The following is a 23431-nucleotide window of genomic DNA, read 5'->3' on the forward strand; positions in this document are numbered from 1 at the left end:
TTCAGTGACTGTTTGATATTATCATGATGCTGAAAAAAATGGACTTAACAACCTGTGCACAAGGCAATAATGCAAAATGGCCAAAAAGGCAGAGATGGGGAGTTGGGGTGGAGGGAGCTGAAGACAGTGTTTTTATTTATTTATTTTATTTATTTATCAAATGTATTGGCCACCCATTTTACCACAGGGTAACTCTGGGCGGCTTACAGTACAATCCTTTATTGTACTGAGGCTCAGGCAAGGCTAAGAGGGACCAAGTCAAGAACGGGTGGGTGTTCACTTAACTACTTGCAAATCTGAGTGAATGACCACAAAAGGAAAAGCCAGGATTGCCCTCAGAAGTCAGTGCAGTCATGTGACATTTTGCTTTATGACTGTACCAGTTTACAACAGAAATTCCTTTTCCAATTGTCACAATACGAGGACTACCTGCACATTTTCATGTGGCTTATTGTGCCATTTATATTTTTGTCTGTAGAAATTAGATGTTCCCTGTGTCTTTGTGCCTCTTCTTTAAAAGAAAAGTAGCTTTTAATAGCTCTTTGTAATTGGCTGAAATTAAAAGATATTTAGATATTAATGTGCTCTCTGTATATTTTAACTCCATTTTAAGTGAAGTAACTTTAAACAAGATACTGTATAATTGAAATGTTAAAATCATTTTTTTAAAGCATTGATTTTATCTGGTTTGCAAACTTTCATATTGCTCTTTTTCCATTAACTGTCTTTTTGTTCATTGCCATCAAGTTTTAAAATGTGGCTCCACTTGATTATGCTCACATATCCCTTATGGAAATACTTCAATAGCTGCCACTTAATTATCAAATTATTACTATGAATATAGAAACATGCTTCACATCTGCCAAATCAAAAGAATAGCAACAATATAATTTGCTTTCATTTTAAAAAAATATTGCAGAAATATCTCAAATGATTTATTTATTATATATTAAAGTTGTCAATATAACTCCTTGTTAGCATATTTTACAGTGGAATTTAATTCAAACCCCATTGCTTGTTGTAAATGTGAGTGTGAGAAGGACGATTCTAATATGTGTTTGTGTTTCTAGGTACGAGCACACCAGTTAGTTTTACCACCTTGTGATGTAGTGATCAAAGCTGTAGCTGACTATGTCCGTAATATTCAAGACACCTCTGATTTGGATGCCATAGCTAAAGATGTTTTTCACCATTCACAGGTAAAAAAAAAAGAATAAAAGTTCACGGGTATGAGCTTGAAGAATATGTTGTGGTACTTGTGAATTGCATTACATGAATATGGCTTTTATTTTTACTTGTGTTTTATTTTTCTCTTTGTGAGAATTGCTACAGATGATCAAAATTTAGAAAAAAAATTGCTTTATTACTTGTTCATAAAAGAAACCCTTAGCTTGGCTGATTGCCTTTAAACAATTGCAAAAAGTTTTTAACTGTATAGTAATGCTGGTAGGACTGATGATAGTTCATTTGTGTATTTAATTTTAATAAATGTTAATTTTAACATTCTTTTAGTCTAGAACAGATGACAAAGTTAAACGATTTAAGAGAGCAGTTGCATATTATTCAGCAACTAATAAACCTATGCCATTTCATCCACCACATTATCTAGGTAAGTTCTTATACTCATGTAAGTTATTGAAGGATTTTGGTTAAATATGAACTGTTTCTTCAACCAGGCAACTTGAAGATGTATTAGAACCCCGATTTCTAGTGATCAGTCTAAAATTGAGAAATATTATCTTATGACATGTAAAATAATACAGAAGGTATAAGTTATACCACACTAATCCTGTCAGCTAGTTGACCTTTACTAGTATTTTAAATGTAGTAATAGTGTGAAATGCAGTATATATTTGTATTTGAAGTGTATGTATGAAAAAGCAGCCATATTGGCCTCACTGGTCAGTGTAGTACCTCAACACAAAGCAAAGGAACGCAAACAATTTTATGTGGATTCAGAATGAACTCTGTTATTAATCAAGACAGAACATTTTTTATTCCATATAACCATACAAAAATCTAAAGCTAGAGCTTTTACTATTAATTGCATTAGTAGAATACGTTTTTTTTAAAAAAAAATAGAAACACAAAACTAGAACAAATGAGTAAATGTCAGTTTGCATTGGTTGATGATCTTACTTCAGTTAACAATTCAATTTGTAGTCACTGAAACTTATTCCCCAAAGCTAGTAGATATTTTGACATTTGTCTTCCTACTTCACAAAGTCTGGTTATTCTGAGATTTATTTATTTAGCATATTCTGAGTTAAGTCACCATGACAAAGGATGCAATGTTGGTTTGTTGGATGAATTGTCTTCTGTATCTCTTAAATCAGGGGTCCCCAATCTGTGGGCCACTGCCCACTAGTGGACTATGTGGGATTGCAACCAGGCCGCGGTAATGGCCGATGAGCATGTGCACATGTGCATCCTCACTTGCTTCAGCAGTGGGCAAGCACGTGCAGTCCATTCGTGTGAGCGACAGATGCACGTGCACGCCGCTCACACATGGAGCTGCATGCACGCTTGCCAACCGCTTGTGCAGAACCATCCCCTCTTCCCCCCCCTCCCACCAGTCTGCAAAGCCAGAAACGTTGGGGAACTCTGTCTTGAACTGAATACTGGAAGAACAATCTGTTTATTTTCTTTGGAGTGAGACCTATTTTTTCAGCTTTAGTGGATTAGTTAAAAACAAAAACATCAGTAGCTATAAAAAAAACCTGCTTGATCATGGTATGTAAAAGGAGGTCGTCTTCATGTGCTTTATTCTTTGTCATTTTAAATCTTGATTTCTGACCACCATAAGAGAATGTTATTCAACTCAAGAAAGTTATGAATTGTTTACTGCTATAATAAACTCCCTAGATTTTATGTTTCTATTTCTGCGTCTAGTTTTAAAAAAAACAGAATCAGATGCAATACCTGTACACTTCTTTTCTACTGGGGAAAAAATGCAAACAGTGGAGGCTAAAATGGTGGGACTAGATCTATTACGTAAAGAGAAAAGGAGAGTGTTTTGGAAAAAACATGAGATTGCTAGAAAACTGCCAGTCAGCATACAAAATCTCTCCTGAAAGAGGCAGTAATGAAACAGAAATTGACAAAAGCTCTGAAATTGAAGTAGAAAAAAAGAAATATCACTTTAATAAATCAGATCAGAATTAAAAACATAAAATAAATGCCTAACATCATGACTTTGTTCTTTTGTTTTCATATTAAATAATCATCCAGATTTACGTTGAACCATACTTCATGTAAGAGAAAAACATATTTTTGTTTCCCCCCCAATCCCCCAAACAGGCAGACCAAATCAATTGGGAATGCCGGGTATAGTGCCACCATATGTGTCTCCTCAGATGCTTAACATTCCACAATCCGCCCTGCAAGCAAAGCAAGCGGCAAGTACATTCCCCCGTCCCCTTTCTGCTATATAATCCTTCTGCTGTTGGAACTCATGATGCATGTATATGCGTGTGGGCAATATGCACAACTTTAAGAAAACATGGCCTAATTTATATTTTCTTTTAGGCCCAGCCTATCTCTAGTCATGGTAACGCCCAGGGTCAGAGCCCATATCCTTATAGTCTGTCAGAACCAGCCATCTCATTGGACACAAGTGGAAAAAATATTTCTGAGCAGAATTACAGCAACATTCCTCATGAAGGAAAACATACTCCATTATATGAACGATCCTCTCCAATAAACCCAGCTCAGAGTGGGAGCCCCAATCATGTTGATTCAACATACTTTCCTGCCTCTTCTACGTCATCTTCCTCAGATAACGATGAAGGGAACGGAGGTGCTGTGAAGTAAGTAACAACAAAAGACAGTAGGATTGGCTAAAAAACCTGCTCTTGGCCTCACATTTGTTAAGATGGATCCAGATCTTGCCAAATAACTCTTTTGTGGAAAACTTCCAAGCTGTCTCCTCAGCAGACCTTCAGCATGAAAAATATTAAAGAGTAGAAGAGGTATCTTGGGGGAATAGTAGGAGCTGAAGAACTTGATGGAAATAGAATGAGAATTGCTTTATTAGGTGATCTTTGACATGTGCCCTTTGGCTTGAAAGAGACTTTTGACGATCATGCTGAGATCGGTAAGACAGAATAAAGTGTGCAAGATCACACTGTGCCCATCTATTTCTGTGAGATCCCTCTGTTATAGATTAATCTATATTTATGCAACAATTTTGCATATGGAGATCTCTTTTAATTAAGAAAAGGAGGATAATTTTTAAAAGTGGCATTTTCCTAGTTGCCTCAGCAAAATATTTTATCCTGGTCCTATTACTGAAAAATTATATAGTCTTTGTGAAATATTTTATATATTTTAAAAGAATATTTTGCTCTTAACTGGTTGAGGTGTCAAAAGCTTTAAACTGTGACAAAAACAATATTAAACTAAAGCCTTCAGAAGATTGGAAGCAAATTTCAGAGTAATGGTGACATACCATAGTTTGCTCTGTACTAATCAAAATAAGTTAATCAGTCAATTAGAACAGAGCTGGAAGGGATGTTGGAGGTCCTCTAGTCCAACCCTCCTGCTCAAGCAGGAAACCCTATCATTTCAGACAGGTGGCTGTCCAGTCTTTTCTTAAAAGCCTCCAGTGATGAAGCACTTCCAATTTCTAGACGTAAGCTGTTCCACCGGTTAATTTGTTGTCACTGTTAGGAAGTTTCTCCTTAATTCCCAGGTACTTCTCTCCTTGATTAGTTTCCATGCATTGTTTCTGGCTTTTACTAATAAAGTTAGTAACAAATAACATTCATTAATTGCCACAGGTGCATGTGTTGGGCATACATAGGTTCAGCAAAGGGAGAAAATCCTTTCTAGTGCTTTTTTGATTATTTGCATCCATAATTGTGACTTCTTAAACTATTTTTGTCTTTTCTTTCTTTAATTCTTTATAGATATTTATAATCCATCCCTCTCTATATTCTCAGAGTACTTTACTGAAAATTAATATGATACAAACAAATCATGCAAATATGTAAAAGGAGCCATTCTAAAAGAGCAATATTTAAATCAATAAAAAAAAATTAAAAGGACTTTTCTGGCATTGTCATGGCATCAGCTTGGGTGCGAAATACCAAGAATGGTCCTGAAAATACTATTTCACCTGCTGACTTAAACTTGAGTATAGGTAATCCTTGATTTACAGCCACAATTAGAATAGGAATTTGTGTCGCTAGGCAATGTGATCATAATATGTATCCTCACATGAACACATTGCTTAGTGACAGCAATTCTTGCAGTCCTAATTGCTGTTGTAACTCCAGACATACAGATCACTAAGCAACAAACAGAAGTCCAGGTAAGGGGAGCAGGAGCACTGTAGGGGTGAGGGAAGCTAGCTGGGATACTGCAGTACAGTCAAGCTCTGGGAGGCTGGAGAAAGAAGATGTTGAATCCTTGCCTGTGATCCAGCGCAGGAAGACTGGAAAAAGACTGTGCTGCTGCTCATGGGTTTCTTGGCACTCTGCAACTCTGAAACTCTTAAGAAGAGTCCCTGAACTACAGCATAATATGATGCCTAGCCCCAGCCAGATCCAGCATGTGGCCAAAGGGGCTTCTTGTCACTCTGGGAAGTGTGCCGCTTCCAGTCCAGACCAAACTGCCTTTACCACCTTGCACTCCAAGGGCCCTACTGTCCTCCACTGTCCCAACTGATCTTTGCCATTTCTTGCTTTCACTGCTGATGAGGTGTGCCTGGCTTGACCCTTTATGAAGCAGCTTTTGGCCACATAAGGCCATCTTTCCTGGTCTTGCAAGGAAACTACTGTGCGTGACCTTGGGAAGAAAGCCTTCTGCGAAGGGCTAGGCCAGGCATGCCTCATTAGCAGCTGCACAGCAAGAAGGCAGCAAAGGACAGCTAGGGTTGTAGGGCTTTGAAGTGCAGGTATAGATGGGAAGTAGGCAGGTGGGGATAGTTAAATAGGCTCACTGATAAGCAACCAATTTGATCCCATAACCGTAAGGTTGCTGCAACAGCCATAACTTTGGAGACTAGTCATAAGTCCTAGTTCAACACCATCATAACTTTGAAGAATCATCAAATGAATGGTCATAGATCAAAGACTATCTGTCAAAAGAGAATTCCAGGGCTTTTCAGTATGGAGAGAGAGAGTGAGGGAGAGAGAGAAGACAGACAGACAGTCCTTTTAGATACCCGTAATCAAGCCATCACAGTCCTTTCAAAGATAAGAAGACATTACTTTGATTTTATTCTGAAACAGATTGGAGTCAGCACAACACAAAAGGAATGTGTGTTTTGCCTGGATACTTTTTATAGAATCTTGCATTATAATCCTGACAATCAATATTTTGTCTGTGTGGGCTTTTTTTCTCTCTCTCTTCAGTCATGTTGGTGGAAACAAATTGAACTGGGAAAAAATAGGAACTCAGTCAGAAAATCAAGTATGTGGGGATCCAGGAGACCAAACAAAGGTAACTATAGTTTTTGTTAATGAGACTTGAGCTGCAATATTAAATTTGTGTATATATTTTAGTGATTATTTGGTTGATAGTAGAGGACCTGGAATCACCAAGAAGATGCATTCATCATTTTTTGTGGATGGCATAGTGAAGCAATGTTTTTGCTTCCTTCTGTGCAAGAAAAAATAATCTTCTCTGACTGCTATTTGACTAGTAGTGCAGAGCAGAAGAAAAGTAATCTCAAGTGTACACAAATGCTTAGAAGTCTGGGCGAGTTGTAACCTAAACTGCCAATAAAGTAGTTTTATTAATGTGATAGTTTAACTTCTATGCTTACTGGTGTAGAACTTAAACATTGAAATCTGTTGTGTTTACTTCTGAGTAAAAATATGAATTATGTTGCCTGAAGTAAAGAAGAATGAGGTTGCATCTAAGTAATATACTTTGCTGTGCATAATAATAAATGTAATTTTAGCTGAGGTGAAGAATTGACTTGAGATTCTGATACATATTTATTCTTTACCGCAAATAACTGCAGTATGTAACCAGGTTTATTTTCCTTTTCCTGCTGAGAATAATGTTTATTGTGGCATGGGCACAAATGGAAAAACAAAGTACAATAAGTTCATTTAGAAACTAATAAACCAGTTTTCTTTAAAATTTGGCTTATCTAAGAATACTAGTTTATGAAATTGAGTCTTGTTAGGTGTCCCAGTTTAGCTGTTCCTGCTAAAGAACATGATTAATACAAGTTTTTAAAATCAGTTTTTTACTGATAAGAAAATCACTTAGCCAAGATATCTTCTAAAAACAAAAAAAGAAAGGCTTAGTCTATTATCCAAAAAGGTTTTGGGAACTTGACCATGATTCACATATAGAAATACTTAGTATAGGATGCATCATCACCACCCCTGGCAATTACACAGTCCTAAATCAGAGAGGAGATATCCTGCTTTAGTTTTTCTTTTTTCTCATACCTTTCTTCCCCCTCAAGTGTACTTTGTAATGCTTAGAATTGATACCTTTAAATCTAGTGTTGAAAAACATGCAGTGGTTTCCAGTTAGTTTCTATGCATAATGCAAAAACATGCATAAATGCAAAAAAACCCAAAAACCCTGACCTCACCTTACACAGTGGATCGTCAACGCTTTTAGCGTTTGGTCTAACATCAAGATCTCCCCCATTGGCAGTGGAGCTGCCATCCCTACTTCTCTAATCCATAAATTGGTTCAGTCAGTAGAAAATGGATCACTTCTTAAAAATTAAAATAAAGAATGTAGAATAAAAGCAATAGCACTTATATCAATGGCAATTCAATTTTTATCAAAATATTAATTTGATAAAATATTAAAATGTTAAAAGTTTGGGACCTTTATTTCAGATGCAGGATTCAAAACAAGCCATTTATTTAAAAAAAATCAAAAGGAATTCAAACTGTGTTTGAACTGTGTTTAAGATATATCATTCATGAATATTATAGAATTATAGAAGAATGAAGTCATTATCAAGACACAGGCTCTTCATTGTCAGGTTCACCTCTTCTATACTATAAAATTGAATTGGATTGTTGGTTCTATTTTCTGTAAATGTGTTGTGAATGTGATTAAATATACATACAGCCTTCTGGCTCTTAAGATTTCACAGTATTTTGTCATTCTCATTGTAAAACTGTTTCCATGGTTCAAAAATGACTTTATTGTATATTGTAGGTGGAAGGTTCCTCTACTGTTTCTTCAGGGAATCAGGCAGCTGAAGTTAAAGGGAACCAATCCAGTAGTTCACAAATCCCATGTCTGTTGTCAATGCCCACCAGGAACCATATGGATATTACCACTCCTCCATTACCTCCTGTAGCACCTGAAGTATTAAGAGTAGCAGAACACAGACACAAAAAAGGGTTAATGTATCCCTACATATTTCATGTCCTAACCAAGGTAAGATTTTCAGGCAAGATAAGAATTCCAAAGGGATTACTGTTATCTCTTGCTTTTAGTCTATATGTGGGAGAAAATTTGATTTAGTAAAATGAACAATATTTTTTGTTTACAGTTATTCACTTTACGTTGTACTTTTTAAAAGAACTTGGGCTTCCTTTGACAGTGTACTTTACGAGATCAATCCTACTATACTTCCAGCACCATGCCATTTGTCTTGATGGATGAATAGCAAAATATCTTTAAGTAGTGACATTCCAAATTCTGAACAATGTACGAATGATTAAATAGGAGAACTACTTATTTCTCATTCTATTTTTCTCCAATCTTGTGGAATCATTGAGGATGATTCTTCTCACAATTTGACTCAAGGATGTGTATTGGGCAGCTCTAATGCAGGGAAAATAGTGAAGAAAGCTGATCAGATGTGAGTGAGATCTGACCTCCACATTTGCAATATCAAGTATCAAGGGAAAAGCATTCAATATCAAATATTGAATGATTTTCAATTGGAAAATCTTTGCTTATATTTCCATGGATGAATTAGTTATGTGAACCTGAAAAAGTGGATTTCCCGTTTTGTCAATAATTCTTTTTGGAGTTGGAGAACCTTTACACTCATATATTTTGGTAATATATGTATTTCTAGTTGATATGCTCCATGTTTTGTATGAACATTGGCTCTTTACACAGTTCATTATTACCCAAATGCATTTGAAATGCAGAGCTTCCTTTAGGTGAAATTTAATTATTCCCTAATTGCTGACATTTTGATTTGATTCTTTGAATAATATATAGAATGTGTTGGTACAAAACAAATTTTATGTTAGGTTGTTTTTAAGTCCTGATTTTTCACCCAGGACAAATCTCAAAGCTGCCTCTTCAGTTTATCTAAAATGTGATAGTCTCTGGAATCGCATTCCTGTTCATTGAGATCTACATTTTAATATACTTGAAAACAGCAGCTTCATAGAATTAGATTTTAGCAACATATCTATATTATAAACATTTATGTACAAACAAGACATAAAATTAGATAAACTGAATTGGAAATTAAAAGGACAGTGGTAAATGAGGTTGGGGCATTAAAGCTATTTGTAAATACTAAAGAAACAAGGAACCAAATTTTGAACCTTGGGTTGTTCATAAAACAAAATATGTATTAAGGTTTTAAGTGCAATTTGTGTGTTGTACAATTATTTACTGAAAGTTAAGTACATCTTTCAGCAGGAAAGATACCATGCCATAAATAAGATCCCTAAAAGCTGCTCATCATTTTGTTCATCTACAGGGTGAGATTAAAATTGCAGTTTCTATTGAAGATGAAGCAAACAAAGACCTGCCTCCTGCTGCTCTTCTTTATAGGCCAGTTCGTCAGTATGTTTATGGAGTCCTGTTTAGTTTGGCAGAAAACAGAAAAAAGACAGAGAGGCTGGCTTTTAGAAAGAACAGATTTCCTCCTGAATGTATGTATTTGTCTTTTATTGTAATGGTGAATTCACTTGAAACATCACTAATCTGTTGTGTGCATCTGTTATGATGTAAAATAAATTGTGATTTCAATTTGCAAATATAAAAAAAACTATAATTTGCCAACATAGTTCATTTTCCAGTTGCTCAATATTTCTGTATCTATAGTACAAGAATTTGGGGATATGAAGCAATGTTTAAATAACAGATAGCACATCAAGGTTTGGAAGGTTAAAATCAACATTTTGAATCAGGCTCTGGACAAACTAGAAGCACTACAATATTTTTTTAATTAATAAGATACAGTAAACAACTCACACCCAATAAACTGGGCCCTGTATCCTGGTTTGGTTGCAATTGCTGAAAATTCTTCAGGAGTATGGACAATTTTGCATAGGCTGTCTATAGGCAGGAAGAGATAGCATTTAAAATTATGTATTTTTCTAAATGCTTCAAATTGGAGTAATGAAAGTTACATTTCAGTAGTATCAAGTAGGCCCGCCATATTAGTCTATACATTCTTGCCATATCGCAAAAATTAGTTCGAAACATCTGAAGAGACATACATATAACTTAAATTGTTGTGGGAGAGCATAAAACTACTTTTTCTTCAAATAGTTTATATCGTGCTTATAAAATACATGATTCATTTCCTTTTCATGAGCTGCCAGAACCAGGGTGGCATACAAGTTTAATAGTTACATTATTTCCAATTAGTTTTTAGTCAATGATGCAAGGGAAGTTGCTGATATTTTCAAAAGAATGCATTATCATGTTTTAGGTACAATTCTCTTTATTTTCATTTAAGCTACATTTGAACAAGTCAACATATTTCAGTCTCTTAAGCTCCAAATGTAGCTAAAATAATATATAAATTTTGCATAGCCTGAAATAATCTTTTTTTATATGGCATTTTAAAAAAAATATTACTTGACAGCTACATTCTAGTCTTATGGTGAATATAACTTGAATTTGTACACAAATATCAGTTATCAGTGGTTATCACCTTTTTAATGCCGCGACCCCAACCGGTCATAAATTGAGGACTACTCAACCGGTCGTAAATCGAGGACTTCTCAACTGGTGCAGCACCGTTTGCAGAACGGGACTTTTGGCGGGCTCAGCAGGGCAGAGACAGCCTGGACAATTCCTATTGGCTTTTGAAAGCCAATAGAATTAGACTCTATTCAAGAGAGTCTATTCTATTGGCTTTCAAAAGCCAATAGAATAAAAGGGAGTAGCACAGCTAAGGAAAAGGGGAAAAAAATGGCGGACTGCGTTGTTTGGCGACCCCCTTGAAATGGTCGTTCGACCCCAAATGGGGTCCCGACCCACAGGTTGAGAACCACTGAGTTATATCATTTACAAAGTTGCATCATACTTGGCTATTAAGAAATATACATAATTTCATTTCTGTATTTGATAAATTCAGTGACTTAGGAATCATAAAACAGTCCAATCTAGAGAATTGCTTTGCTTTGTTGAATGTCTTGTATGATGCTACATTCCAATTTATAATTTTAAACCAGTATTATTTTCACTTTTAACTGGAATGAAGATCTTTGATTGTATAAAGTGTGCATAGTAACGATTTGATATAATTTACTAGATTTGTCGTTATTTGTTCCTAAAATAAATGTAATTGTTTTGATAAAATTTCTGATAATATTCCAGTTATATACCATCACCATGTTAAATAGGAACAAACCACTTCATTGTGTAATGGGAGAGTGATAGAATTAAGCTACTCTTTGGGAAAAGATAAAGAGTTATTAATGGCAAGAATGGGGGTTAACACAAAGGTCTATCCATCTAGATTTATTTTAAGCACATCTGGCAAAATCATATTTTTAACTAGACTTTTGCCACTTTTCAAATGAGAATTTTGGGGTTTTTGTTTGTTTGTTCTAATTTCTAGTTGTGAGACCAGGGTTCAGTCAGGGTAAAGAAGCAGATGAAGGGGTACCAAGAGAATCACTATCAAAAGAAGCAGTAAATAGGTTGCCAAAATATTTTATCCAGGACTCAGAAGAGATTAAACCATTAAAGCACAGGAGCTATGTTTATCTGAAGAGAGAGAAAAAAGATGCCAGAATAGATGATCACTCTTATTTATATTCATTTGCTCACTAGTTTGCTCTTCCTCTGTCTTGGACATTCTCTGTAACATTTTTTTAGTAAAAGAAAAAAAAATCATGAGAAAGTAGATTATAGAACTTGGCATTTCTATAAGCTGCAGTTACCATAGCTTTGGCTTGAACACAATCCTGATCAAATCAAGCTTTGAACTTATCAGAGCAATAATGGTTGGAGTTTAATTAGATTTTAAATGATCCTGAACTAAAACAGTAATTTTTTGAAGGGTGACAAAAATTTCATGAATATCACTGGTTGTGCCAGTAATCACTCTTCTGAAAAGAAGAAATAGACAGAAAGGCTATGCATCTTCATTTCATTAAACTATGCTCCTTTCCAGAAGAATACAATAAATGCAGGTGAAAAAGCACCTTTGGGACAACCATGACTTGGATGAATGAGAATCCCCTTAGATGCTAGAATCTAAATGTTTGAATGTGATTTTAGTTGGAGCTAATACATAGCATTCTCAGGAGTAAGGACTCCAAGTGAGTAGTGGTGAGTCAGAAACTGATTTAATCAGTTTATGGGATGACTTTGCCATAAAGACAGAGAAGGAAAAGAAGTAGATGAATACAACAAGTGGAGTTCAGGTTCAGTGTAAGAAAGCAAATCTTTTGAGGTTGATTCGTAGTAATAAGTCTAAATGTTATAAAAGCAAATAAAATATACTGACAAAAGGTATTGGCAAAACAGTATTTGTGCACAAACTATTTTGTTTCCTTTTTTAAAAAAAATTCTGCAGTCTTACCGGTGATAATTAAGGAATGGGCTGCTTACAAAGGAAAGTCTCCCCAGACTCCCGAGTTAGTAGAAGCTCTTGCATTTAGGGAATGGACATGCCCCAATTTGAAGAAGCTTTGGTTGGGGAAAGCAGTAGAGGACAAGAATCGACGAATGAGGGCATTCCTGGCCTGTATGAGGTCAGACACACCAGCAATGCTAAATCCAACTAATGTGCCCACTCACCTAATGGTGCTCTGTTGTGTATTAAGGTGAGTACATTATTGATTAATGTTAACGTATGGTAAAACATCCCCTTGATAGTGCTGTATATATGTAATTGGGTAAGAATGTTATTGTTTTATTGATAGAACTTTTATGTAACTTAGAGCATAAATAATTCATAGAACTGACATTTTTCTCTAGACTAAACAACAAAGCAAACTAAGACTCAAAAGTTTGTTATTTGGTTTACTTTACAAAACTGTTGAGAGAATTAAATGGAAAGACCTGTTGGGGTGGAGAAGACAACAAAGCATCATTTCTTTTTTTAGGGACAATGGAATAAATAGATTAGTTAAAAGAGAATAATTTTAGGGATGTAATCCGTTCAAATATGGGGGTATAGGTTGAAAATAGGTCAAGTGAATAAAATAGAGGACAGCCAGGAAGATTTCATTCTAGCATTGAAAATTATGTGCTTACTTTAGTTCCAGACTGTTCTAAGCCTCTTCTGCCAATATTTTAGTTAGATTAATTTAAATATTCACTGGCTTTTTTAAATTATCACAGGAAGAGTACGTAGGATCCAGAATGTAAAAAAACAAAAATTCTAAACCTTTATTAAATACATCCTATAGAAGTACTTTCTATCAAAATAACATACAGTATTTTCCGGCATATAAGACGACCCCCCGACTTCGGCGCCGAGTTGCATGCCTAGAAAATCATCTTATATGCTGGAAACTACTGTTATTTCTGGCGTATAAGGCGACTCGGCGTATAAGACAACCCCCAACTTCGGCGCCGATTTCAACACTTTTGAAAGTTGTCTTATACGCTGGAAATTACAGTATTAAGTTTCAGTTTTGTAAAATCATGAGTCGAATTCAGGACACCTCTCACAAAAATCGCAGGCCTTCTTTCCATATCATAGAAAGAAAGAAAAGAAGCTGTCCATTATTCCTCCCTGGTGCCACTTCATTGTTCTAGATCAGGCATGTCACACTGCCCAATGGGGTGGGTCCGGATGCGTCACAACTAAACCGGACCCACCCCATTGCCGGCAATGGGGGGAAAGTTGCAATACGTCACGCGTCGCGAGTTTAACATGCCTGTTCTAGATTATGCTATGGGCTCTGGAGCAGTTTTTGACTTTTCTGCCTCTTGCTCCATAGGCTAAATTTTCCACTTCAATAGTTTGGGTTCAGTTTGGATATAATTATAGTGCTTTAATAAATGCTATACCTTATTTAAACATTATCGTATACAAACACCATAAGTATTACAACTTTTCAGAAATGATTTACCCAGGGTACTTTGTCTTTGTAGATATATGGTGCAGTGGCATGGAGTTCGGATACTTCGTCGCCAAGAACTTGATGCCTTCTTGGCTCAAGCTTTATCTCCAAAACTCTATGAACCTGACCAACTGCAGGAACTAAAGGTGACTTCTGAAGTTGGCCTTTATGGAGCATTTAATTCTTATTAATTCAAGCGCTTTGCAAAACAGTATCATTTTCTTTTGTCAGTATTTTCTATTTTCATCCACACGTTCATCAAAATAGTATGTGGACAGGAAGAGTTTCTGCCTTCAACACCAGCAGAGTAATAACTTGCAGATAATAAAATCTGCTTCAATTTTCAAAGGAAATGTGCTGGTTTTTTGCTTTTCTTTACCTGATTACTGTATTCATTTTTGTTTTATATCGATGGCTTTCAGACATCTAACCTTTAAATCATCACTTTCATTTTATTTTATCTTTTCCTGAAGAATACCTGCATGTCTCCACAAGATTCCACCTCCACCTATGTACTTCTAAATAAATAATATCGGAGAAATTGTTACTTAGGTATATTGATCATGATTACCAGTAGATTATACAGTAATGGGATGGGTAGAATTAAATCCTATTATTAGTTTTCATTTTCATTTGAATTTTTCCATTTAAAGTAATTACATTAATATTATTAAAATGATAATTTACTACCACATTTTAAAATTCATTCATGGCCTTGTTCAAATAGATTAAGCATCCATTTTCAGTAAAATACTAATAGATGGATGCATGGTAGATACTGAGAGCTCTTGTTGTATTTAAGAACTGTTGTGTAATTAGCAGATCACCTAAGTATTAATGATATCTCCAAGACATTTTTCAAAATTCATAGCAAAACACTATTTATCCATTTTTTATTTAGATGTATTCATGTGGCTTGCTTTAAAGTCCCCAAATACTTTGGGATGAAAATTAAATAACAAGTTAATTTTTAATTTGATCCCCTACTTTGTCAATAACCAGATACAATTCCTTAATGGAAATGACATTCATAATTAAAATGTTTAAATAAATATGTGATAGGCTAAAGCATCTGTACAGGGTTATGTATACACCTTTTATTTAAAAAAATCTAAATTTCAAGTAAACGTTTGAAGTACAAGTATTTGGCACTTTCAGCTGAAAATGTCTGCATTTCCTCCACTGAAATAGGGCAGCAGAGAGGAGAGAATTCCACCCTGGACTTCATCCAGTTTTTGGTGGGTTTATTTAAATCGGTATTTTTCAGTCAGTTTCTTAAAAGTTATTTGAATTGGCCCCTTTTATCAAGGAACCCAAATACAGTTATACCCATGTTGTAGAAACCATTGATATCATTTTCCATTCCCAAGGTTATTTTGGGAAAGTCTCATATAAGGCATAATTAATGTATAATCTCAGAAGATTCTCAAATTTAGAAAATAGTAACATTCAAATCATTTAGCAGAAAGAGTTTGTGATTTTTTTTTTTTGTTAAACTAAACTTTTTGATGAAGATTTTGTCCCATTTATATAGGTAATTTTTGTTTTTGCTTGTCTTGCTTCTTTCTGTAGAACTTCCCTTTCCTCCCCTTCCCCACTTTTCTGTCTTTTTCTCAGCAACCGCTCACTGCTTTCCTGCTAACAACTTGTACTTCCTTAGGGAGGCCTACCTCACACCATGGCTCTATCGTCTGATATAGGCTAGCGTTGAAGACAGGATGCTGGGCTAAATTGATCATTGGCCAGACCCAGTAAGGCAGTATTTGTATTCTGAATGTAAATTACCCCAGTTAAATCAGTATGAGCTTAGAATTACAGGTGAGTGACTTGGAAAAGAATCATACTGGATGACAGTAAATCTCAAATTTTGTCCAACAATAAAAGGCTGAATTCATCTTGTTGACGTACTTTCATTTTCAAAATTCAAGCATGTAGAATAATTATGTATACACAGTCTATTTTATTAGCAAGTTAGGTTTGACAGTAAAATACATTTTTCGGTCAATAGTAATGCATGCTATATAATATTTATGGCATGCTATGCACATCATATAGGACTTCATTTTCATAATGCTACTGTATTTATTGCAGTTATGACACTGTCACCATAAGTTTGTTTATATAGGATACATTGGAAGTACCTTGAAAATCTGATCTAACTTCTCTTGTTTGGTAAACCCATCCCTGACATACATTAATCTACAGTTAAGAATTTGAATGTTCTGGCCTAATCAGTTGTTCCCTTCAAATGTATTAGACTTCAACTACTTATATTTTCTAGATAGTTTGATCAGTGCCTATGCTGGTTAGGATGTGTGGATGTTGAAGTCTAAAACTTTTTGATAGCATCTAGTTACTGTCCAGTTTCAAAACATAGGCTGATATTGATGGATTGTTGTACCAGTGTAAATGGAATTAACATTTGACAGGTGAAATCCAAATATACACCTACGACAATGGAAGAGTCTTTGGGCTGTTGGAAACCTTTGCTAATGGAAGGTGAAAGGAACTGATTGTTACCATCTCCTGCTTCCCAAAGCTACTTCCCATTCTGTACAAATCCTTCAATGTGTGTTTCCAGAGCTACAGCAAGGCAAAGAACAGGCAAAATATTTCCTTCTCTCTTTCCAAGAGGAAAACTTGATAATACAGTTGTTGATTCAATTCTGTAAACTATATCATAGATAGTTATGGTACTCCACGCTACCAATATTTATGGATATCTTCCTATCTTTAATTTTTAAAGGATTCCTTTCATTTTAAAGAAATGACAGCTCCAGCATTAGCTTCATTTTTCTTAGGATCATGTCTCTGTCCTCCGTGCAATCGACACAGACATTCTTAGAAAACAAAAATGTCAGGTAAATGTAGCTCTATGCTAAATTTAGATGTCTATCTACTTGCTACCCAAAGCTACAGAGATTTTGCAGACCATACTATTTGACAAAATATTTTTGTTTTGTTTGTGATTAGGTAAACCCTCCTATATAGTAGCAGCCATTTTATAATTAGGCAAATCTTCACCCTTGGCACCCATTTTATAAATAAGAAAGCCTCTACTCATGGCAGCCAGTTTTTGAGAATACATGCAGCAAAGTTTCAAGAATCAAACATTCGCTGAACAACCTGAAAAACTTGCTTACCCCTGCAATAGACTATTTGAATTCTTTCACATATAAAATAGTTCTAAGCTATTTTTCTCTTATCTAGAAAATCCAGTCATATCTTGGGCTTCCTGAGGAGTCTGAACAGTGGGTCATCCATCAGTTGTACTAAGTGACAGCTCCTCTGGTTTTTAACTGAGGAAAGGAGAGAAATAATTGGGTTTGGCTAGAACGCTACCCCAATTTTCTTTTATAATAACAGTCTTGCTCCGTAGGCTTAATAAAAAATGTGAAGACATGCATTATGTTTATTAATGTTGCTAAATATTGTACTTAAGAGACAAAAAAGGATATGCCTAAATCTTTACTTCAGATATTTGCTATTCTGTTAGTAGGGATAGTGATTTGCATCATTAATTTCCATAATGTGTCTGTACAAGCTTTTTCTACAATGAAATCAATTTATTTTTTTCTTGCCTACTAAAGCATTCTTGAATTTTTCCTTGCCTTTGGGATATTTTCTTCTTCAGCTTTATCACAGTAGCAGTGCTATAGCTAAACTAATCACACAACTGTTCAGGATTGTCAGTAATTGGGACAAATTTTATTCTTTTGAAAGAGGCAATAGACATGCTATATTCCAATAACTAAAGCAAACATGGGTGACTTTTCAGTATCTATAGACAGCAGGTATTGGGAAGAATCAATGCTGCAGAGAACAACATTGCAGATATGAACGGAACTTGTGGGGAGTTTTGAATTCTTAATTTTGTCTATTTTATGCAATTTAGGCTTGTCTTTTAGTTTTCATGTTTTGAGGCATTAATTTTCAGCTGTGATGGTAAAAGTGGGTTTCGGTGGGTACAAAAAGAGAGTTTGGAAGCCTCGTGCAGTCCCGGTACTGCATGCAGTCTGTCTATCTTTAAATAACGTAGGGCTCCTTCTCTGGTAGGGGAGGGACAAGCATCTCTTCTTAAAGTCAGTCTTATGCAGGATTGGCAGAAGAGAGAGACAGACATCTTAATAACATGGATTGCTATTTTAGATGTGAAAATGTCTCTTTTGTAATGGGCTAGTGATGGAAGAAAGTTAGAGGCACTGTTAAGTCAGGTATGATTCCACAGACACATCCGTGTATTTCTTTTGGCAATATTGAAATGCCATAATGTCTTCCATAATAGTTTTTCCAGTATATCTTATAGCTCTGGTGTAGTTTTCCTACTGATTCTCTATCTAGGTACTAACCAATATGATTCTGCTTAACTTTGGGTGAGGGGTGGAATTGAGCCTTAGTTGGCTAAATATTGTGAGTATTAATACCCAATTTCCAAATTCATGTGCACTCACAGATTTCTGTGGTATTTCTCACTAATATACAGAGAATAGCTAAGCAAACTGTATGATTTATGGGCTGTTTCACAGAGTTTTAAGCAAAACTAACTGCTTAAGTGCAGTGACTGCAAAAATTCATGCCTGTATCTTTTTAAAGGTATTATTTAAATCTACTTTAACACTTTGTCTATAGTTTAGTTTAATTCTTTAATCTTCAATCCTTGTATAGACTTTAACCAATAAAGTTCTACACTTTTGTTTTTAAGATTGAAAACCTAGATCCTCGAGGAATTCAGCTCTCAGCATTGTTCATGAGTGGTGTTGACATGGCATTGTTTGCCAATGATGCTTGTGGGCAGCCAATTCCATGGGAGCATTGTTGTCCATGGATGTACTTTGATGGGAAGTTGTTCCAGACCAAGCTCATCAAAGCAAGCCGGGAGAAAGCTCCCCTCATTGACCTCTGTGATGGTCAGGTAATGTTGGTCCTGTGATGGGTGTGATGTCTAATTGAATGTGTATGTGTATGGACAAATAGGTAGTCAGTAGAAGATCAGTGTGATTGTTTTTGGTAATGAGCTCAAATTCATTTGTAGGCAGAGGATTTTAGCCCAAGGGCAAATGTATAATTAAACATATAATGAAATGTATTATTTATCTAATAGGTTGTATCGAGCTAAAAGCTTGCTTGAATATAGATTGCTATAAGTAGGTCTGTATGCAAGTAAAAGAGGTTAATCCTTGATTTTTCATATCCTTAAAATGGTGATTTGAGTTTATTTTTTAAAATTTACTTCCATTTAAATGACCACCCCTCTCAAATTCATGAATCTGTGTGGCTAACAATTGTTAATTTGTAGCAATTTGGTATATGTAGGAGCATATATGTAGGTGATCTGTGAAACATACAAATTTTGTATTTGCTTACTTTTTACCACATAAGTGATCCAGATTCTGCTCTTTCTTTTCTGTTAACTTAGATGCAGTGTTTCTTTTTTTAAAAAAAAAGTTTTCAAACAGATAGAGATGGTATGTTTCACATCCATGAGACCCTTTCTTTCTTTGACATTCCTGTATAACTAAAATTCAAATAATCCAAATTTTGTGTATACTATTTTGAAATATTTTTAAAGCTTGCAAATCAGTCTGGGTATTCTGACAAACTTTATAAACTTTATAAATAACGAACAGAGGATATATTGTTTTAAATATTTTATTTAAGAAAATAAAACATTATATGAGAAATAATTTTATGTTACAGGGAGATAATTCATTGATGTTTTGATTGTCTGTCCCCTAATGTTTAATGTTTGTAAATATCATCAGTTACCTGGCTAGCTGCTTTTAATAATGTCATTTAGAAATGTGTGGATATACTTGATTTGTATTCATAATATAACTATGTTGTGCCATGTTGTTTGTTGTAGGCTGAACAAGCTGCCAAGGTAGAAAAGATGCGCCAGAGCATCCTTGAAGGTTTAAATTTCTCCAGGCAAAACCACCCACTCCCTTTCCCACCGCCACCTGCCATGCCTTTCTATCCAGCTTCTGTTTATCCTCGCCACTTTGGGCCAATTCCACCTCAGGGCAGAGGCCGAGGCTTCACTGGTAAGACTGCTTCTCTGCTAGGACCTTTGTGTAGGAAGTATGTATTGGATAAGATTTTGGACTATACTAGGGAGACCCAGGTTCACATCTCAGACCAATCTACCTCATAGTTTTGATGTGAAAATGGAGGAAGAAATTCTACGTTTATCACCTACAGCTCCTAGTGGAATAGTGGGATATCAGTCAAGCAGATCAGTAAAGATTAAGACAATTGAATTGGCAAAAATAGTTAATCAGTTGAAATTTACCCTATAGCTGTTTATAGAAAAAGAGATGTAAGTCTAGATAATAGCCAAATTTAAATATGTAATTTAATTACACATTTAATTCTTAACGATATCAGTAAAAATTCAACTCCTGGGTACATTCATATTACAAAATGTCTAGTGATGCCACAAAAGGGGGCCGGCTATTGAAGGAAGCCTGGTTCTCGGAAAAGGATTCGATTAATCGCCACATAGACCTTTGCTCGGCACAACAGGCTTTGAGAGTATGGAGCATGAACCGTCACCCCATTCATCGGAGGGAATCCAACCGAGAGCTGTGTAGCTGAGGAAATGGCGCCGCGTCCAATCCTCCATATAATCGAACCAACGGAGCCTTAACCAACTCTCCACAATCTGCAGACACTCTTCTGGTGCCCGGCCAGCAGCTGATGAGCTCCGATCAACAGCTGATGAATCCGATACCGAAGGATAAAGACCTGTGGAGTATCAAGAGAGTTACGAGGGGTGAAAAGAAGAGGAAAGGTGCAGTGGGAGACCTACGGAGCTCCCCATTACACCCTGGAAGAACCCCACCTCCAGAATGGATGAGCGATGCACAGGGTATCGGAACGAGATCTAGGAGGTCGGGTGACGAGCCCGCAGAGGCGGAGGTTGGAAACAACGGCAGGGAAGAGCTGCCCGCATGTGGATTCAATGGGCATGCGATGACAACCCGGTTGCGTCAAAAAGGAAAAAGAAATAGTCCACCAACAGACTTAATGCGGAAGCACAAGATCATGAATAAAGAACACCCGTACTTACAGCAGAGGGATCCTTCTGTGAGAAACAAACACAGGAGATCTATTTGACCGGAGATTGTGATTATCTACAGCAGATTGGATGGCAGGATGCCATCGATATGACAATGATAGAGAACGTTAAAAACGGTGATAAGGGAAGTGATATTAGGTTGAATGATATGTAAACAGGGATTGCTCACGTAAAAAGGGATAGGAGAGTGGAAGACATAGAACGAAGAGAGACACCCGAGTTACAGCTCCAGGGGGTGGGGAGAATCGGCTGGAGTCCGAATGGAGTATATGGTGGGATTAAGAGGATTGAATGGCCCGCACCCCAGGACCCCTGGCGGGAAGAACTGCACAAGAGAGTGAGGGGAGCATAGAAACAGCTGTCACCCAAAAAGGGGGGGAAAGGATCCCACTTAGTCCAAGAATCAGTAATGGAGGAGCAAATAGGAGTGTACGAAGTAGGAACAGGAAAGGGCTGGGTGCTGGTGTTAGGGATACATTTAGAGTGCAATCTGATCAGCTGGGATCGATGACGCAGTCCAGAAGCCGGATGCAGGCGCTTGGTGATCTTATATAAGTTTCCCATTGACTGCCTTTAACCCTGACGAGGTTGGAAGTTTCCGATGAAACCTTGGTTTTATTAAATATTTTTCTTTATTGGATTCTCCTGGTGATCGTTATTAACTCATTTTGTAACATTTAATTCTATATATAATTGCATAATGATAAAAAGCTAAAAAGGAAGTAAAAGGACCTGAACATATCTCCAGCAATCAACAACCAGGTAAGCAGGGATTAATACCAGACAAACAATCAAGCAGTAAAAAGCAGCCCAACCAAGGAACTACTGAGGAGAAAATAGCATTCCCCCATCATCTCTCTGGTCATCTCTTTCATGGATTATTGCAAGCATTCTACATGGAGCTGCCTTTGAAAAGAATCTGGAAGCTTCAATTAGTGCAAAATGTGGCTACACAGGCAATCTTGGTTGCCCAAAGAATGATGCATGTAACGTCTCTATTGTGCAAACTGTGTTGGGTGCTGGTCTCTATCTGGTCCAATTCAAGGGGTTGGTTATGACCTATAAAGCCCTATATGGCATGGGGCCAGGTTACCCTTGGAACCATTTTTGTGCCATTACATCAGCCCTCCCGATCCTGTCAGACAAGGAAGGTATGTTGCAGTTCCCATCAGCCAGGTAGTCCTCGACATATGACTGTAATAAAGTCTTTCTATTACAGTCATACATCACAATGATCATAAAGCAACTGCTGTTGTCATTAAGCAAACACAGCAGTTGTTAAGCAAACAAATAGTTTGTTATGGATGCTATAAATGTGGCCGTGTTGCTAACTGCCCAAAATTCAGTTACATGGCTGTAGAGGGGGACCCGACCATCCGAACTTTGAATCTGGGTTGTAAGTCCCCTTTTTGGCCATATCTTTGAATGGTCACTAAGTTGAGGACTGCCTGTACAGTTCAAAGCACATTATGAAACAGATCTTTTGCTTCTCATAGAACTGCAAAAGATTGGATTTTTTTTTTTTAATTCATAGTAAAAAAAAAAAAAAAACCTTGGACCTAGAATTTTACCCATTGGTGTCCTGAATTTTCATTAGTTTGGGAATTAATCCTTACAGATGGTCTTTCATTTTCATAGGATTCTATGGATTTGGGGCCCCTTATGGGGAAACGGTTGCAGCAGGCGCATATCGGACCTTCCGAGTGACTGCCACAGGAGGACACTCCGGAGCTTTCTCTGGCAGCGATGGCAACAGGACTAGCAAGTTTCAGGGCGGTAATACCACCAATCCCCTTTTCTTATTGCTCACAGCAGCAGTGCAGTAACTGGACCTTTCCAACATTCATTGTATGAATTTGTTTTCCTAAAATAAAGCAAATACTTTAAAGAAAGAGTTCTCCCACTTTCTTCAGTGTATGTGAAAAGGAAGGAATAAAAAATTCCTACATTTTAATTACTTTTCACAGATTGCTATGTGGTTTCTAAATCAAAGATCCATTTAATGTCACTTAAAGTTAAGGCTGTTCTCAAACTGCTGATGATTATAGCCATGCAGTTTTCTTGGTAGAGTGGAAGTGATTTGCCACCATCTTTTGCTGAGGTGCTTTGAAAATTCCTTGGTAATTTCTCA

General features: G+C 36.3%; 1 protein-coding gene across 2 annotated transcripts in view; it reads left to right on the forward strand.

Annotated features, from left to right (window-relative positions):
* FAM120A (family with sequence similarity 120A) overlaps window positions 1-23431 on the forward strand; it is a 71146-nt gene that overhangs the window by 41769 nt on the left and 5946 nt on the right. The window contains exons 4-15 of one of the 2 annotated variants that reach the window (XM_039348572.1): window positions 1071-1199; window positions 1513-1609; window positions 3301-3398; window positions 3529-3809; window positions 6360-6447; window positions 8146-8370; window positions 9662-9836; window positions 12722-12971; window positions 14251-14365; window positions 18922-19131; window positions 20083-20263; window positions 22939-23076. In XM_039348572.1, coding sequence (XP_039204506.1) covers window positions 1071-1199; window positions 1513-1609; window positions 3301-3398; window positions 3529-3809; window positions 6360-6447; window positions 8146-8370; window positions 9662-9836; window positions 12722-12971; window positions 14251-14365; window positions 18922-19131; window positions 20083-20263; window positions 22939-23076 — 1987 coding nt within the window. Of the gene's footprint in view, window positions 1-1070; window positions 1200-1512; window positions 1610-3300; window positions 3399-3528; window positions 3810-6359; window positions 6448-8145; window positions 8371-9661; window positions 9837-12721; window positions 12972-14250; window positions 14366-15410; window positions 18876-18921; window positions 19132-20082; window positions 20264-22938; window positions 23077-23431 lie in introns of those variants that run through there. The other variant, XM_039348573.1, reaches the window with a different exon arrangement.

This window comes from Crotalus tigris, unplaced genomic scaffold (genome assembly GCF_016545835.1).
Source record: "Crotalus tigris isolate CLP2741 ecotype Arizona unplaced genomic scaffold, ASM1654583v1 scf7180000018160.1183395, whole genome shotgun sequence".
NCBI lineage: Eukaryota > Metazoa > Chordata > Lepidosauria > Squamata > Viperidae > Crotalus > Crotalus tigris.